Source organism: Mytilus edulis, chromosome 3 (genome assembly GCF_963676685.1).
Source record: "Mytilus edulis chromosome 3, xbMytEdul2.2, whole genome shotgun sequence".
Classification (NCBI taxonomy): Eukaryota; Metazoa; Mollusca; class Bivalvia; order Mytilida; family Mytilidae; genus Mytilus; species Mytilus edulis.
In genome coordinates, this window is record NC_092346.1 from 31,028,526 (window position 1) to 31,047,367 (window position 18,842).

Sequence of the window (18,842 nt, forward strand, 5' to 3'; positions counted from 1 at the left end):
GGTTGATTTTTTTCTACATTTCTGCTGTAGTATATGTATGCTTGCTTGATTTAGTTTCCTTAACTCCAGTGGCAAATTTTCTATGCATATTTGAGACGAGAATAAATATCAATAAATTCAGCATTTATGTTCTGATAAAGGGCGGAATTTCCGAGTGCAACTTGAAAATGAGGGCATTTTTTTTTTGTAGACCATGATACATTAGATGACGAGTATCCTGGTTTCTTTGAGGGTTTTAACAGCAATATAAAAATCATCAGGAAATAAAGGGAGAAATTTTCTCAATAAACACAACAAAATTTTTGTTTTCAAACAACATTTTATTAGAACAGACTGTTCCAATATGTAAAATATCTCTCATCAAAACATAGTTTGTGGTTGATGAGTATGAACATGCACATTACATTTACACAATTCACGCAAAATATCTCAAATAAAATATATATAATTTATTACATCACCCATTGTATACAAAACAATCAATTACCAATCATTCATCTCTCATTCAGGAATAATAAAAAAAATATTACGAATCTCAAATAAAAAAAAAATGATGATCGAGAAATTTCGTTCTGGTAAATCGTTGTCAATGGTTTCAGAAATATATAAGAACAATTTTGAGTATTTGGTAATATTTCAATAAAATTAAATACGAAAACAAAAGCGTCATGGATATAAATTAAAATGCTTTAAAATGGCTGCCCCATGAAAACGACAACCAAATATTATGCACGTTGTTGAGATTGTCATGAGGTGTGAATATTTTTGTATTTAACAACACGTTTTTTGCACCACAATCACTATACGATACAGCACTGTAAAAAAATCCACTCGGTGGACGTGGCCCCACTCCGTGGATGTGGCAAGTTTTTTCATTATCTGTCCACTATAATGAGATCGTTAGAAGTGGAATGTACACGAAACCGCGAGCTGCAGACGAGGTAACATATCTCCCTGACGATAAACGTCTGCTTGCTCGAGTAGATAATTTTTGTTCGTTTCAATATATCATTTGAATAATATCTGTCTGTTTAGTAATTGACTCTCATAAGACTTGGAATTTCGGCCATGATGAAGTGTCTTTGTAGTCGCATTCGACTGGACGTGAATAACCTTGTGCGGCCAGGGAACCGTATGATCCAACCTGGTTACCATTTGTAAGACCCGATTGATTCATTTGATTTGTCATCACCGGAAGTTGCATATGATTCAAGTAGTCCATGCTTCCATAATAAGATGAATGTCCATAATTTTGATGAGGATAAGATGTTGGTTGTGAATTAGACATAGGATAGCCTCCTCGCTGCATACAGCTGTTGGAATTCATGATATCATTTACTTGTGGGATAGCTGCCGGGCTCCATATAGATGATCCAGTATTCATACCACCGTTGGTAACAGGACTAGAGACTATTGGAGGTTTACAGTATACTGGAGAAGTTGATGGAGGTGGTGGAGATTTAGACTTCTTTGGTGTTGGAGGTTTTGGTTTTCCTTCTTGTGCCTTTTGTTGCTGACGACACTTGGCTCTTCTATTTTTGAACCAAACCTGAAATAACAAATGAAATACATATAAATATAAAAATAAAAATAAGAAGATGTGGTATAATTTCCAATGAGACAATTCTCAACCAGAGACCCGAAATATAATATATGTGTGTTTTTATTTTTTTTATTCATTTGGCTGCCTAACAAATTCACTTCGAACAAACGAAGTAACTAGGTTTATTATTTTTCCATTGCAAAAAGATAGGAAAATATATCTATCCGCTACAATGTTAAAAAAAATATTATCGCGATGTTTGTTTTACAATGATTTCTCCGGTTTTTTTTTAATTCTTTTTATTATATAATATGTTATACATCGAATATTGGTAAAGATTGTCCTTATTGAATGTATTATCATATGCCTGTATTGACGCCGAGATCAAAGAAATCTGAGAGAAGAATGTGTTGATATCAAATATTCGGCGAAGAGATTAATTAATTTCATGACAACTTTTTCAGGTGTTTGTATAAAATTTTACACCTTTTTTAATACATGTGTCCTCTGTAATTATGCGACGATAAGACAAAAAGGTAAAAAGGCTAAAAGGGGTCCTGTTTTTAGAAAAATAATATAATGGGGGAAAACATCACATTAATGCACGAAGACCGAACTACTATTATATTCTAAACGATATTAAGATTTCAAATAGCTGTTGTCATTTTACACATGAAAAGGAGAATTGAAAATGAAAATGAAAATTTAAGTGAAATCTTCAAAATTGAAATAAAATTAGGTTTAATTCAAATGGACAATACACATGAATGTAACAGGTAGTCCCCCAGGGTGAGAAACTGACAAGAGATACTACTTGGTAATGATTATCTCTAATTTGTATGTTTTTGTAAGAAATTATCCATTAAAGTAGATAAATACAAGACCGTGTGAAAAATTCTAAGTTTGGACATATCAGTTTCAGATTTTTTTTTTATAAAAAGATTGTAAAAAAACATGTGTCGAATTTTAAGAAAAAATCTAATGATGATTACTGCTTTATTTGTGTATGCTCAAAGTCTTTTTGAATCATCGGGTAATGGCGACTGGAATATTCGGGTTAGATTTTTCAATGAAGTTTGAAAATTGATGCATACCTGTACTCGTGATTCTGGTAGATTTATTTTTAAGGCTACTTCTTCTCTCATGAAAATGTCTGGATATCTTGTCTTTTGGAATAATGCCTCGAGTACATCAAGTTGTGCTCTTGTAAATGTGGTTCTTTCACGTCTCTGTTTGCGGGGATTTCCAACTGAAACATAAAAATCTAATCACTATATAAAAGATGATTTTAACTATTTTGACAACTTATAAATATATGTACACAACAATTAAATCTAGTCAAGTTATACAACATGAACATCAAGTCACAACATACAACATGGCTGATATCTAGTCACTATCCACACAACATCTAGTCATTACCGGGCAGACGACATTACTATGCTATCACGAAACAGGTTATTGTATGCTAATACACAATAATCCTCATTTGCGCGGAAAATTGTCCACTCCTCTCCCGTTTATAACACATCTTATTGCTCATAAAAATACAAAAATCGAAAGTCTACTCTCTTGAATTAAAATAAATTTTCCTGTCCATTTAGTTATAACTTCCTTTTGAGTCAACAGATGTTTTAAGAATTCATACAAGTCGAGTTTATTTGGTTCAATCCCATCGATTTACATACAATGAGAGAGAATGAATATATTAATATTTTAATGAAAATGGGGCAAAATATTGATATTTTTCCTGTAATTGTTAGGGAGCTACCATTTGATTTTTATGGGGGGGCTAGGATGAAATTTGAAAAAAATAGGCAGGACAGGAGTTTTGAGTAAAAAAAAAAGGCAGGATGAGCAACTTGGTAAAAAAAAAAGGCAGGATGACAATTTGTGTAAAAAAAGTCAGGATAACTAGTAAAAAAAAAGGCAGGACCGAATAGAGTAAAAAATAAAAAGGCAGGACAGAGATTTCAACTAAAAAAAAAAGCAGGACAAAATTTTTCATCCTAGCCCCCCCATAAAAATCAAATGGTAGCTCCCTTATCAATGTTCTCCAATAAAAACAAACGCTACGTTTTGAAAAAAGAGAATGCCCCATTTGAAAAAGCCATTGCGCAATTGAGTAAACTTTAAGGTAAAATATATACATATTTGATGTGATATTAATAGTCGATCACGTTTTACAATGTGAAGATCTATTGCCTATTTGAAGAGCGGACTGACGCCACCAATACATAAATTTTGACAACAACTTCATTCATAAGAATCGGACGGATGTGTTTCCCTTCGCGAATGCGACAATAATTTGTCAATCTATTACACCTTTCGAGTTGAAGAAAAATGCGAAGCCTACAATAAAATTTGCAGGAGACCACACAAACATTGTTCACACTATGTTAAGTACACACAAGAACACATACTATGTTATCTAACACATATAAAGACCGACGATTGTATTATTTATAAACCTTTAGAAACTGTTGCCCCGTCGAAACAGTATTGCTTGTAAAAGTATGTGACTTCACGTATAGTTTCTTTTTCGTCTCGTCAAAATTTACAAACTAAATTGCTTTATTTTCTTTTCAATTATAGGAGCATCGCCTTCATAAAAATGCAATGTACCGTTGATTTGAAAGAGAACTTGTGAATAGAATTCGTGACTGTCAGAATACAAAACGTTGGATTTCATGAGAAAATTTTTCACTTTCGGAATTTCTTTTGAAATCACTTTATTTTCAAATTAAACGTTAAATTTTAGTTCGTGTTAAAATCAATGTTGCAAATGACAAACAACTTGTACACCAGTGACAAATATTTCCTTTATCTGTATAGAACGTCCCAAAAAATGAAAAGATCTTTGATGCATATGTTAAATAATGTTTACCAATATACACACATTTTCAATTTATTTCAAAATAAAGATCCCTATTCTGAATGTTGTATATATAAGGATTCAGTCTAAATTCTATTCATGTTCTATGTATGCAAATTTCAAATTAAATAAAAAGAAAACTTCGCTGTTTTCAAATGAAACGAATCTCTACCCACACAATAAGAAATATATATTTGAATTTTTAACCATCAAATTTAATATTGAATTGGAAGATCGGTTATAGTATGCAGGTGTGCGTTTATAACCGAGGAAATGTATCAGGACCAGCTCATGTTTACAACCTCATAGTATTAATATAAAACAAGAATAAGACCACAGTAGGACACTGAATACCAACAAAAGACGATCTGGATACACACTGATCAAAAGACATTTATACCCCATTCACAACCAACAAACTATTATTGAAAATTTCCGGAGAAAATAAAGGCCACTCGCGGAGAAAAACTCGCACAATTAAGAGCACAAAACAGAGGAATTTTAGTGTGGAAGTTCGTTCTAATTTTAATCAAATCATTTCACCATCCCATACCACTTTCTTATTCTGTATAAAACCAACACGCGGTTAACCTTTGTATTTATTTTTCAAATTTGTTTCTCAATTTTAAAGTATTTTTTGTAAATAATGTTTTTAAAATTGTAGCATTAATCTTATTAAATATATAGCAGTACGCCTTTACCTACATTATTTAAATAAAAACAGAAAAGCAACTAAAAAAAGGTAAACAACTGGACAATGTCATTAACAGGTTAAACGTGAACTACATTTGCACCGATGTGCAGAAATATTTCGGACAATTCTATAAGGTTGAAACAATATAACACGTATAGACTAAGCAAACAATTACGGACAATCAGCTTACCTGATGGATATCCCATAGCTGGATGCATCAAATCCATGTTTGACTGTCCCAAACTAAGACCATTGACTGAGTATGGTGGTGCCTTGGCGGACATTGATGATGGAGGTAGAACAGACGGCTGACTGTAGGCTACACTTGTCATTCCTGTTGGATGATGAAGATGGTGGTCAGGTGAAGATGAATCTAGATAGTTGTCTGTGTTTTGTGATTCCTGGTCCGAAAGCCCACTATTTTGAACTGTAAACAGATGCATTTATTCAAATTAGAAATATATTCGGTTGTAAGTTTAAGTTTATTTCCTTAAATGTTTATTTGTCGACGGGACAGCTATAATGAAGCTGTCAACACAGGTGTGCTAATTCTTGAGATGTTCACTACAAATGGACAACCATTAAATGATCCATGAATATGTTCAACTTTCAAATGATACAATTATTTGACCTGTCTATTGTTGTACGATACGTATGATGGGATAATTATCTTTCATTTTGTCTTTTCGTCTTAACACCCACTTTTTAAATCCCACCTTGCTAAATGACTGTCAACACATTTCCTCGAATTTGATTGGACAACAGGATGGACTTGACCAATCATATCCGTGACGTGTTGGTGACAGTAAAAATGCGATCACCCGCGAGTTTTGTCTCCTAACAATCAATTATTCTTTTTTGTTAATTAAATGAGCACAGGTCACTAATTAATCGATATCACTTGTAAAATGTTTTTGTAAAGAGGCCTTTGGCCATGGTGACTTTGGTTTCGTTTTAAATGTTGTCTTATGGGTATTTTTTTGCATTTAGAACATGTTGTAAATTTCAGAAATAAGAGGTTTCTGTAAACATTACGGATTTGAAACCGATTAAAGAGGCTTATGTGATCCGAATTTTATTGAAGTACTTAATGCATCTTTATTTTCCATATTATCTTTCCTAATTAGGTTATTTTCTGGCCCCTTATCAAATGTTTACTGAGGTTAAAAGTATCTTAGATGTGTGGTTTTTGGTTATGCCAGGAACATATATATATAACAGATATACTGTTCCCAGGTTATGCTAAAGGGGTCTGATGTTTTGTTTTATCTTCTTATCATTTGGGATCAGGTTTCTACAGTTCAAGTCCCTTTATTTTTGAGAAAAGGGTCTACCCGGCATTGACTCCCTTTTCAATGAATTCTGTTGAAGTTCTACGGCTATATAGATTAATGTCAAACATGCATACATAAAAGTTTAATCTAACATTCAAGTTTTCTGTTTTACTGATATAAAAATGGCGGCAACTGAAGAACCTTGGTTAATATTTCGTCTTTAGAATACAACGGAAGTTAGGATTAGTTTATAGTTTGCACAATATTTTCCGGAACAACACTTATAATTGCTTTTTTTAGAAGAGAATTGAGAAAAAATATAAACTTATAAATTCATAAATGTTGAGGGAAAAATCGAGGACGAATGGAACAATTGTATGATAAATGGTAAGTCAACAAAATTTGTGGCATTTAAAAAAGAATAACTTACAAAGTAAATATTACCTTTTCCTGTGATTTAGTTTCACAACACGAACAACACAATTTTACAGGAACTATTTGCGAAAAGTAAATTTGTACAGAAAGAACAAATTCATTAGAGCGACCATTGGGCATTTGAAAATGTTTACTTTTGGCCAGTATGTTTGGCTGAACAGACTAGCTCGGTAACGTCAACAAAACATTTATTTGTTTTGGTGTGAATTAACTAAACTAAATATAAATGTGATTTTAATATTTTAGCCATTGTTCTTATATAGACAGTATTAAAGATATCGCAGATTGTGTTCTTATATTAATACAACAATTAATCTATTACAATGTAAATAAATATAAAAAATATTATTTATTTCAAGTATATTTTATTCTGAAAATTATATACGACAACTGAACCCCTATAGACATTTTAAAATTTATACACAAATTTACTTTCTGACAATTTTAACAAGATATATTCCTAATTATAATTGAAGATTTGAAACTATTAATGTACACACTTGAAAATGAAGGACATGTTTGGGACGGTTTATCAGCACTTATGATAACCCAAGTGTCACAGTGTCCTAAATGATGTAAGCTGTTGTGGTCAACTTATAAACTGGACAAAGTCCGTCCACATACAAACATGTGTATATAATATTTACGAAAATAGAAATTTAAATGTTCATGAAGAATTGTTTTTGTGTCTTAAAAAATATTCAAATATGTTTTATTCTGTATTATAAAAAAATATACTATAAAGTTGTTAAATATTTTCTTATAACTTGCTGATGTGAATTTGTCCCACGCAGTCGCTTACCTTCTAAATGGGCCCGTTCTAAATTTTGTTCCGAGCCAAGCGCATTTGTCATGTTAATATTTTCCACCGACATTTTGAATTAATATTAAATTCGTATTTCCTCGAATAATAAATGATCAATTTCCCATTGCGAATAATATTTAGTTCAATGTTGAATTTTTACCGATAAAATATCCATATAAATATTCGTGAATATTTGTAATGTTTTTCACAAACATATATTTCTAAATCTTTAAGTATATAATCCTAGTGAATGAATGCTTTAGAGCAGGTACACACGGGTGTATATGTATATGGACAATTTGTAAGTAAGTAAATACGTGTGGCTATAATATTTAATACTTAATTTAGAAAATTAAATAAGTATAATCTTAATTTAATTCTTACCTGCTCTGGTCATTCAGCTTGTAGAATGTCTGTATTTTTCCTACCGATCACCTGTGTACTAAATAGGGATAATCCGTATTACAAGTGTCGCATCAAAATTAAATGTTAGTGAACTTAAACTTCAAGTTAAAAACTGACGGATTAAAAAAGGTATACGGTCTTCTGCCAACAATTTAAGACGAAAATCTTCGAGTAAAATACAAAATTGTTGAATTACTTCTAAGCTTAGAATCGTCTTAACTGTGTAAAGCACGGCTTAATTCGGTGACAATAAATAATAAATAATGATTGATATTGCTAGGAGTTCCCTTACTTGTATAGTACTCGTGCGAAATTTTAGCTCCGCCCAATTTGATATTTTACAACCAATCAAATTAAAGAACTCTGTCGAAAAATATTGTTTACAACAAAAATATTGAGTTAATTTAATTAACTTTAACTTTTTTTCTTTCTTAAAAATCTAATTAGAATAAAATTGTATTTTTTATTCATATTTTAAATTATTGTTCTAAAAATAGAATGACTAAAACTTTGATTTATTTCAAATAGTTTATCTAAATATGGAAATACATTTACAAGAATAAGAAGATAGAATATAACCGAAATCTAAAATCAACATAAAATTTTGCTAATACAAAGTATGTAAATTATAAAAAAATAAAATTTTAATGTTTATTCATGGGGACAAGTCAAGATGATTATGCTTCTTAAAATATCACCCATATAAAGTTTTACCACAATATATATATATTGCTCGTATGATAAATCTCAATATAATCCAGCTTATAAAACATTTATCTCCTTTTTTGGTTTATCAATCATTTTAAGTGTATTAGCATGACTTAAAACCAAATAAGAGTAAGAAAAAACAAATACTACTGTGTGCATAAAATTAAAACTGTTTTAAGCCTTTCATAAAACCATATGTATTTCCGATATGGGTATTACATCTATGGTAAAACCGATTGATATTTTCTACTATTTAGTATATTATTTTATTTGACAGGCACATTTCATGGATGTTGGACACTTAGAAGGATGAATTTAAGTTGCGGATAGGGGTTGGAATGTTTAAAAAATGATTGTTTGGAGCTACGATAAGTTATTGCTTTAAAACAATTATAATAAGTCCCAACGCCGGTGCTGTCTGTATATGGCCCCGCTCTCCAGATTGAATGCTTGGTGTATGTTATCACTGCGACATGTAAATTTATCATTGAGAACAATATAAAGGAATATGTGTTATACATCAATAAAACAGAAACTCAGCTTTAAAAGGGATGTTTGGATTCGTGTGTTTGAAATGTGTTTTTTTCTCGGTTTTTTTTTTTAGGACAACTAGAAATTAAGGGTCGTCCTGAAATTGCTTGAAATATTTGCCACTAGACATTAAGCATCCAACATTCAACACACATATACACGGAGGAACGAAGAGAACGAGAGAGGAGAGGGATGGTTGTATATTCCTTGCACTATATATATCGTGCAATTGAATGGAGCCTGAGACAAGATATTTTTTTAAAAAGAGGGGGGGGGGGGGGGGGGGCGGTTATTCAAAAAAAACAAAACGGATTATATATTTTTTAGACGATGTTGTGATGAAAAAAGAATATAATTTTCAATCAAAGGGAGTTGTATAGAAATTGTATAATTTTATAAGCATAAATGAATTAACCAATGCATAGATACTTATTATTATGTTTACATTCATATAGACAAGACTAAACAACTTCATAACATATAAAGCATAGATCCACAATCATATACAAAAATATGACAGACACTAGTCAAATATGTTTTATTTAACGAAAATGTAATTTATTCAGTGGAAATTTTTTCAACTATTCCAGGAAAATGTATTATATAGTCAGATGGCAATTCCACATTTGCCCGTGCACCTTTTCTTCAGAGAGTTTACGGCAGTTTACACCATTCGGATACAGAAGAACTTCTGGATCTCTCTTTTACAAACCAGTTTCATCTCATTGAATAATAGTTATTCTTATAAATTTTTAGCTAAGGTGATGGTTTTATCTTCATTGCAATCTTATGACTTGCGAAATGACTTGATAATCAAGTAATTTTTTGCGGCAATTTTTACTAACGACACAGTAAATTTTCTAGACAATATTCATATATTTTGTTGCTTTGTAAATGTAAAAGCATATGTAAAAAGAAAAACTGTGTACTATGTCTTTTTGGTAAAAAATCGCCCTTTATAGATGCATAGGGCAGACACACTGAGTACACTTTTGCAAACTTCCGTAGACACAAACATATTTAATAGATATCTCTTTTTCTAACTGAAATATTTATGATCCAACAGAATCAATCAAAAGATAGAATAAAATGTTGTTTTATTTTGCAGGGGATTGTGTTGATATTTATTTTCATTCCTTCTTTTTTTCACACAAATTTTATTTTTTTACCGCAAAATTTGGCACAAGATGAAATTTACATATATCTTATCAGGTATAATTTATTAATTATTTTGACTTTACGGTATCGCACTGTGCAAATTAACGGTATTTTGTAAGATCAAAGATATATTATTAGATTCATCAGTAATTGGAATACAGTAAGATTACTGATTTAATCAGATGAGCAAGAATCGACGTGCGTAGCTCTATTAATTAATTAACAATTAAAGAGTTAGTGTAATTTTTCACCCCTTTGCTAAAGCTTCTTGAGCAAACAAACAAGCCACCGTCGATGCACACTGAGTTAAGAAGAACCCCTTCTGAGTCAAAACAATGAATTTTAAAATCTAGTAAAACATTCCCTTTACCGATTCCAACGGAAATCTCAAAATTAAGGCCCTAAAAGGACATCAAACACACCCGCCATCGAGGAGAAGCCTTGAAAGACGAGTTAATTAAAATTTAGCCTTTATTGTGAAAATTTGTGCGAATAATCACATGTTAATTGTAGATATGATGATAATCGTCTTAGAGAGGTTTATCCGCTTAGCTATTACTACAGTAATCATTAAAAAGCTTGTAAAGTCTTGTTCTTTTCTACGGAAACATTTAAAATTGTGACATTATGTTTTTATAACAATAAGGCACCATCTTAATAGAGAGAATACGAAGTTGATTAATGAGATGTTCCGTTCATACACGCTTTCATGCCAAATTATTTTGAACAAGGCATGTCAATGTATGTTGTTTTTTCTTCTGTCATTTAAAAGCTAATGGTGCCAAATTTTATAGAAAAACGTAAATGGGCTTATATCTTGACACAAATTATATGTTGCGAATACACAAAAAGGATTTTGTAGAAAAACATAAATGCGCTTGTATATTTACACGATTTGTAAATGCGAATACACATTTATAGAATTTTAAATAAAAAGGTTAATGCGCTTGCATATTGAAACGATCTGTTACTGCGAATACACAAAACATATTTGGTAGAAAAAGTAAATGCATGCACATGTACAAAAAAAAAAATGCGAATACACTAAAAAGTGTTATTTTTTAGTAAATATTATCTGATTTCTAAAATTATTCATATTTATATTAAATCAACATATATTTATAAGTAACTTATCGATGAATTTATAATTTGATTTTTTTTATTATTATTCAAAAAAATAACAGCGTCACGAAATAGAGTCAAATAATTCTCTTATAGAAATAGTTGAAACGGATTTCTAAAATCAATGCATAACATTTATTCCTTAACGAGCGGAAATAAGATCTATATCGGAAAAGGATTTTATTTCAAAATCCTGGTATATGATGTCAAAATCAACAAAACGACAACAAAATATTTACAGATAATTTGTTTACTTATGAAATAGGGACAGGAAACGTCACAAAACCGTGACATTTTGTCAGAGAGGCTACATCCGAAATTACAAACTACTTTTGTTTGCACATCATGATGGCATTGTGTTTATTTATTTATTATATTTTATTCTTTCTTTGAATTTTCTTCTTCCTTCTATAATATATTTTATCACATCATTTCAGACAGGAAACCAAAATCTTAAGATAGAGTAAAAGAAATTACAATTTAAGTGTTATATTGTTTATCATTACGGAAATCACTCTCAAAAATATTTCTTTAGGGGCTTGAGACAATTAGCTACAACTTCTGCAATAAAGCTTCTTTTGTCAGAATGTGCAACAACTATACGGGCCTTTATGAGATATGTTTTCCCCCTCAATTTACAAGAAGAGGGTGAAGAAATATTTGAACTTAAAACAATTAACAAAGTATCCATATGAAGTCATGGAAAAAATAAAGTCACATCGTCACGAAATGGTCTCGGGAAGTTTCACAAAAAAAAACCTTACGACTAAACTGATGATCGTAAATATATGAAAATAAGAAGATGTGGTTTGATTGGCACTGAGACAAAGTTAACTCTCTACAAGAGACCAAAATGACACAGAAATTACTATTTATAGGTTATCGTACAACCGTCAACAATGAGTAAAGGCAATACCGCATAGTCAGCTAAAAAAAGGCCTCGAAATGACAAATGTAAACCAATTCAAGTGAGAAATCTAACTGCCTAATTTATGTATAAAATAATGAACGAAAATCAAATGAGTTGCAAGAAACAAACGACAACTACAAATAACAGGCTAATAACTTGGGCTAGGCACACATACAGCATGTCTTACACAATTAAGTATATATACGTGCGATCAATTTATAGTCAAGATATATTTTGTGAAACTCATTCCTACATCTGAAACTCAAAGCTACAACTTTTTAGGTTTCTGGGTGTGTTTTATTAAATCTTTGTATTTCATTTAGGGTCAAAGAATTATCATCTGCTGTAGTACTAACCCGAGTAATTCAGTCCCTCCCCGTAATCGATCTCTCTTACTTTCTTGTTAATGTAGTAAGCGGAATATAACGACTGAATTATTGGGGTTAATGTAGTACTAGATGCGTAAAGAACAACCCTTTCAATTTCTGAGAAGGGGAGTAGGGATTTGAAATGATTATATTTGTTTGGAAAGAACTGAAAACAAAAAACGCTGCTCAAGACAGGAAGAACATAAATGTTCTGCCCGACAAAACTATAGAATACAATTTTTTTTACAAAATCGACCAAACAGTTGCGGGTGAAGGATAAATAAACCTGGCAACTGGCAACAGCCATACAATTGAGAATGGAAATAGGGAATGTGCCAAAGAGACAACAACCCGACCATAGAAAAAACAACAGCAGAAGGTCACCAACAGGTCTTCAATGTAGCGAGAAATTCCCGCACCCGGAGGCGTCCTTCAACTGGCCCCTAAACAAATATATACTAGTTCAGTGATAATGAACGCCATACTAATTTCCAAATTGTACACAAGAAACTAAAATAAAAATAATACAAGACTACCCCATCTCCAGCAAAATCAAAAGGTCCCCTTTCGAAGCTAATGGAGAAATTCCGTATCTATTAAAAGTCTGTTCTCGACTTTTATACTAAGTAGCTATTTTTTCAAAGTATAATTCTCTGAAATTAGTTGAATACATACCATAAAAACGAAACGGCAATTATTAATGCCTATTTCGTGCGCTTTTTTATCCGTTTGAAATGACATTGTAAAACATAAAACAGTTTCGTTACTCAGAATGATGGAACAAAATTTTCTGATTTGTTTCTATACTAAACGGTTAAACTGGTGAAGCTACTGATAAACATATATATCCTCGTTAACTTATTATTCGTATAAAAAATATTGAATTATATTTATAAATGAAATGTTCACAGTATTATCGCTTCAAATCGCTTTATAGGCTTTAGAGCTAAAAACAAAAATCATAAAATTATAACAAGTCTTGAATTATGATTTATTTATAATTTTATAAGTATAAACCAAGGAGGTTATATGACCTCCTTATAGTATAAATATATAGCATCACGTTATTTAAGCAATTATCAAAGAAATAGAAACCATAAAGACCATGCAAGGGACGAGACAAATTTAGACATTGTAGTATACATGCAGATTTGTTTGTTTTTATTGTATAATTTTGTTAGACTGAAAATAACAGGAGCTTGAAAATATTGTGCTGTCTTAATATCTGTAATATTGCCTTTTAAAATGTACAAGAGGACTCGGACACATTTCTAATGCATTGCTAAAGAAACAGCCATGCTACACATATTTGAATCATCTTTTCTATGTCGATACTAGTACTAGTAGGAAGATCCAAAAGATAGAAGATAAATAGAATCACTTGCTTAGGCCAAATAAAATAGTATGTGTGGTTCCAGTTACATCTGAAAAAAGTTAGGGTAGGTTGGTAGGGATTTTTTGTTTTACATTGAGTCTATGGACGCAACCTTCTGACTTTAACAGTGCTTAATGAAAAATGACAATAACATCTTCAGGGTAGGCTATTTTTAAGACGAAAAATTAGGGAAAAAGGTAGGGTTACTGGAACCACACATATATTTTTATTTAGCCTTAGAAAATATATCGGATACAACTCCACTCTCTTAGTACCATTGACTGACTTTGCTTGGACGGTACTATTAATTTACCATTGGTATATAAATCAAACCATTATATGAATAGCCAAAGACTAAATTCTAATAGAACACAATCACACAAAATAGGTATGCATTTTCGTTTAGTAAGAAGTAGAATGATTTCGATCCAAAACTCTATACTGGAAACAGAAAATAACTATTTATATAATTTTGTGCGTCCGAAGTGCTTATCTGGGTTTACCTTCAACAAGAACACTGAAGGCCAAGGTTGTATCAATACATAGAAACACCAAAAGTATATAACATTAACAGATTTGCCAAATTTATATCTGGAGTCAACTTTGCCTGAAGGAGTTAGTTTCATAAGTTAACAATATCTCAATTTACATAAAATATAATATGCTTTCTTTGGTACTGTTGTAGAAAATAAAACATTTAAAACCCTTGTCCACCTGCATTTTTATCTGAAAAGTTTCCCCTCTCCAGAATAAGAAATAACGATTAACGTCATATTTTTTGTTTGTTTCTGTCAATCAAGCGTTTTGTTGAATGAAGTAAATAATACAACGATAAAGACCCTCTATATATAATCCCCATTTCTAACTAAATGTCACCTTACGATAATATTTGGATATATGGTAGCATCATAGTGCATTATTAAGATATATAACAATACATTTGTTTGATTTCCGGATAATACACAAGTATTTAACATTTTACGTTCGATAAACCCCTCTTCTCTAAATCTGCTTAAATTGTATCGACTTAGTATTGAAAAATTCTGATCTGGTGACACTTTCAGTTAAAAAAAGTCAATATCGGATCTAGATATGCCTAGGTGGCCGTAAAGCATTCTTTTACGGATTTTTTTTTATTAAAAAGGTAAATACAAGGTTTTGAGTACATAAGACTTTCCTTTATTTTCTATCGTTTAAATGATCGAGTTCTTCAAATATAATACGATATCATTACAAATATTAACTGTAAATTAACCACGAATTAAGAGATATCACCCGGTACACAATATAACGACACCACGTCGTCAGACGATACGTGAAACCTGCGCCGACCAAACAACGTGGAGAGAAACTCTCACTATCCAAATAAAATCCAAGGCGATACGCGACATTAAGACTTTCATGTCTGTTTGAAATTTGGGTTTCTAAATGTTTAAATATTGTTTTAGATATTTATACAAGGAAAAAGATGCGTGCAGTATTTGTCAATATTTCTTGTAATGCATAAAAGATAAAACAAATAACTTATTTTGTCAGTCACTTGATCAGGAATGTTAAATAAAATACATGACAAAGGCACCAACGATACAAATAGCCAGGAGTACTATTTCAGATGAATATTATTGCTTTTGTGAAAAGGAAATTCTTATTTCACACAGACGATATAAAACAAAACTATGCCATCACCTCTATGTTGTACTAACAAATGGGCATGATTTACTTTGTCCAAAAAATCTTATGACAAAATATTAAAGGCATTGTTTGATTTTTGAAAATTATACCGTTCATTAAAAAAGGTACTATGTGGCGGTACCTGTACTTTATATTTATAAGCGGATCATCTGTAAGCATAGCATGCAAATAGTATGCATAAAGCAGAATACTGTATATCTTCTTCTTCTTCCTTGCTATGGACCGAATTCCTATTAGAATGTTATAATTCATTAGATGGAGACTGATCTGTCTCCTCTCGGAGTACCTCTGATATCATCTCCGGTTTTGATATGAATTTGTATTTCCCCAAAAATGAGTTGTTTGCACACGTCTTTTGTTTAGTATTTGCCCTTACATCTTACCTATGTATTGCCTCGTTTATTATTGTCCTCGAGACTTCGATTTTCAATTGTCCTCGGGATCTATCTTGTGAAATAGTTCATATAGTATCATCTTCCTGTTCTAAAAGACATCAACACATCTTAAAATTATTTATCAAAATCATATGAACTATCAATTAACATCTAAGCCGTAACTTTTGTTTCCATTACTCTTCAAATTAAACATTTCGTCTTTAATGAAAAGAATTGTTTCTTGGAAACACTTGTCGGTTCCTGAAAGGTCGAGATATCATTCAAAAAGTAATAAAGTGGGGCAGAAACCATTCTTCAATTTATAAAGCAGACGATACTTCGAAGATGACACTGTGCGATTGGCTTATCGCCTTAACGCACGTTCTCACTATGAACATCGCGCCCGCTAACAGCCTCTGCAGACTGACTAATTCCAATCGGCGCGTGTAGACAAAAGCATATTTTCGCAGTTATCTTCAGATGTTTTATTCTGAATCTTTACAACTCATCACTTTTCAAATAATTTCTAATAAAAGGACACGAAAGAAATATTACTAATTAAACACAAATCTGATAGGAAAACTGTTTCCTCAAAAATGAACGCTAATTATTTTCTTGACTATCAGATCACACAGAGTCGAACTCTAATGAATTTATTACCGCGAAGAAACATATATTCAATAACACGGACGCAAAATACTTATCCATCTTCAAGTAATAGACATGTAATGTTTTTAACTTTTATCTTTCTAGTTTCTAGATGACGGAAGAAAAGGGCATAGCTTGTAAATATTTTATTTCAGATCAAATTGTCCATTGAAGCTTTCTCCGTTTATTTTGAAAATGATAAATTATGCCCTGAAATGTACAGAATTTCAGACGAGCATCAAATGCTAAACTACGTGATGAGTATAGCAAAGTTTGCCATTTATGTAATTGGCAAAATGTGAAAACTTGATTTTGGCAACAGAAAACTACAAAATATTCACATAGACATCTTCACTCAGATAAGAGATCGGGAGATATAGCTACGTTCGTTTTTAGATTGATTGTTGGTAGCTTAACGTCCAGTGGCAACTATTCCATGCATGTTCGGGTTGATAAGATGGTAATTTGTAAACATTTTTGTCATCTGGTCTTTGGTGGAGAGTTGTCTCATTTACAATCATACCACATCTCTTTTTTTTTCAATGTAGGATTTGAATGATTAACTTATTACCTTTTTTAAAAGACTTCTAGTATGAAAAATATTTTGAAGTGATGTTTTAAATAAAAGTTGGGACTGCCTTACAAGGCCATTCAAAAGTGGGTTGATGTATATCTACAGTCAGGAAGCAAGTCATTGAACATTCTATTGGCCCATTTAATAACCAGCATTCTCAACGAACTTCAAAATATCTGGGTTATGGGTCACCTATAATTTTCAATTATTTTTCATCTACCTTTCTTGATTCTGCAGTTTCCAGCGAGAGTGATGTGACACGAGACAAAACAAGAAGCTAAGACATAAGAAAAGGCCAGAACAAGACATAACGAAACAAAATACAAGACAAGACAAGACTAAAAACAAAATAGATATGAGTTGATCTTAAAATTGTTGATTTTTTTTATACACTTTATAATAACTAGAAGTTTTTTGGGAAAAAAAAACAATGTTTGCAAATGATTTTGATTAGCATTGTATGCAGAGATTATGAAATTGACAGTCAGTTAAAAAAATATGATTTAAACACGTTCTCAGTTCAACGAGTGCATTCGCTTCATCGTATAATCTATACTGTACGTCTTTGGGACATGTATAATTCGTGAAATGCATGTAAAGGGGGATCGGATTAAATAATTGTGAACAAAATGTACCCGCGAATAAATAAGTAAACCAATATTGAATGGTCGATGTGAACTATGTAAAATCACTAAAACTGCAGATAACATCAAATCAACTTAAAAAATTACAAATATTCCAAAACAAAATATAAACAATGTCAATATATTATTTAGTGTCTAAGTGCTAATGTCATAAAGAAATAAAAATATAATTATCAAAAACAAATATCTTGATTATTCGACTATGTTACTTTTCCGTAAATGCACGAAAGGAAAAGACCTGAGACATCATCTATAAACAATAAGAATAAGATACACCCCAGTATACCATACCTCGTGGGATCTAGACAGCCAGCGTATGGTGTGGTTAAATTTTATACATCATTGTATTCGTGTTAAGCTTTCTTTGTATGCATGCGGTCATTTGACTTAACATTTTCCGAACTGATACATGGCAAAATCTAAGGCTGACATTTATTGGGTTTGTCCATTTACGGCCTGATCAATAAAAACATTTTCTTTTATTATAATTTGATATTTCACGCTTTTATATCCGTAAAACTACTCTATTATATTGTCTGCATAAATGATTGAAACTATATTTTTATGTGTCGACTTGGGCGGCAGATGCGCTTTTTAAATATATGGGATACACTTACGAGTGGCCTTTACAAATCACAACCCGTATGTATTGCAGGGTCCTTTTTTGACGTAGTTAAACATAGAATCTATGAGAAAGAAATCTATGA

At 31.4% G+C, this 18,842-nt stretch overlaps 1 protein-coding gene across 5 annotated transcripts; it reads right to left on the reverse strand.

Annotated features, from left to right (window-relative positions):
- Nucleotides 1-299: 299 nt before the first annotated feature.
- LOC139516226 (homeobox protein OTX2-like) lies at nucleotides 300-8,340 on the reverse strand. 5 transcript variants are annotated; one of them, XM_071306203.1, is made up of 4 exons: nucleotides 8,011-8,340; nucleotides 5,303-5,539; nucleotides 2,638-2,792; nucleotides 300-1,549 (listed from the first exon to the last, which is right to left on the reverse strand). In XM_071306203.1, the coding sequence occupies exons 1-4, from the start codon at nucleotides 8,021-8,023 to the stop codon at nucleotides 1,046-1,048; spliced, it is 909 nt and encodes a 302-aa protein (XP_071162304.1). In that variant the 5' UTR covers nucleotides 8,024-8,340; the 3' UTR covers nucleotides 300-1,045. The 5 variants fall into 5 exon arrangements, with proteins under 5 accessions (XP_071162304.1, XP_071162303.1, XP_071162301.1 ...); XM_071306202.1 differs by having other exon boundaries at nucleotides 2,638-2,807; nucleotides 8,011-8,303; XM_071306200.1 differs by lacking the exon at nucleotides 8,011-8,340 and adding an exon at nucleotides 7,624-7,937.
- Between the last annotated feature and the right edge of the window lie 10,502 nt (nucleotides 8,341-18,842).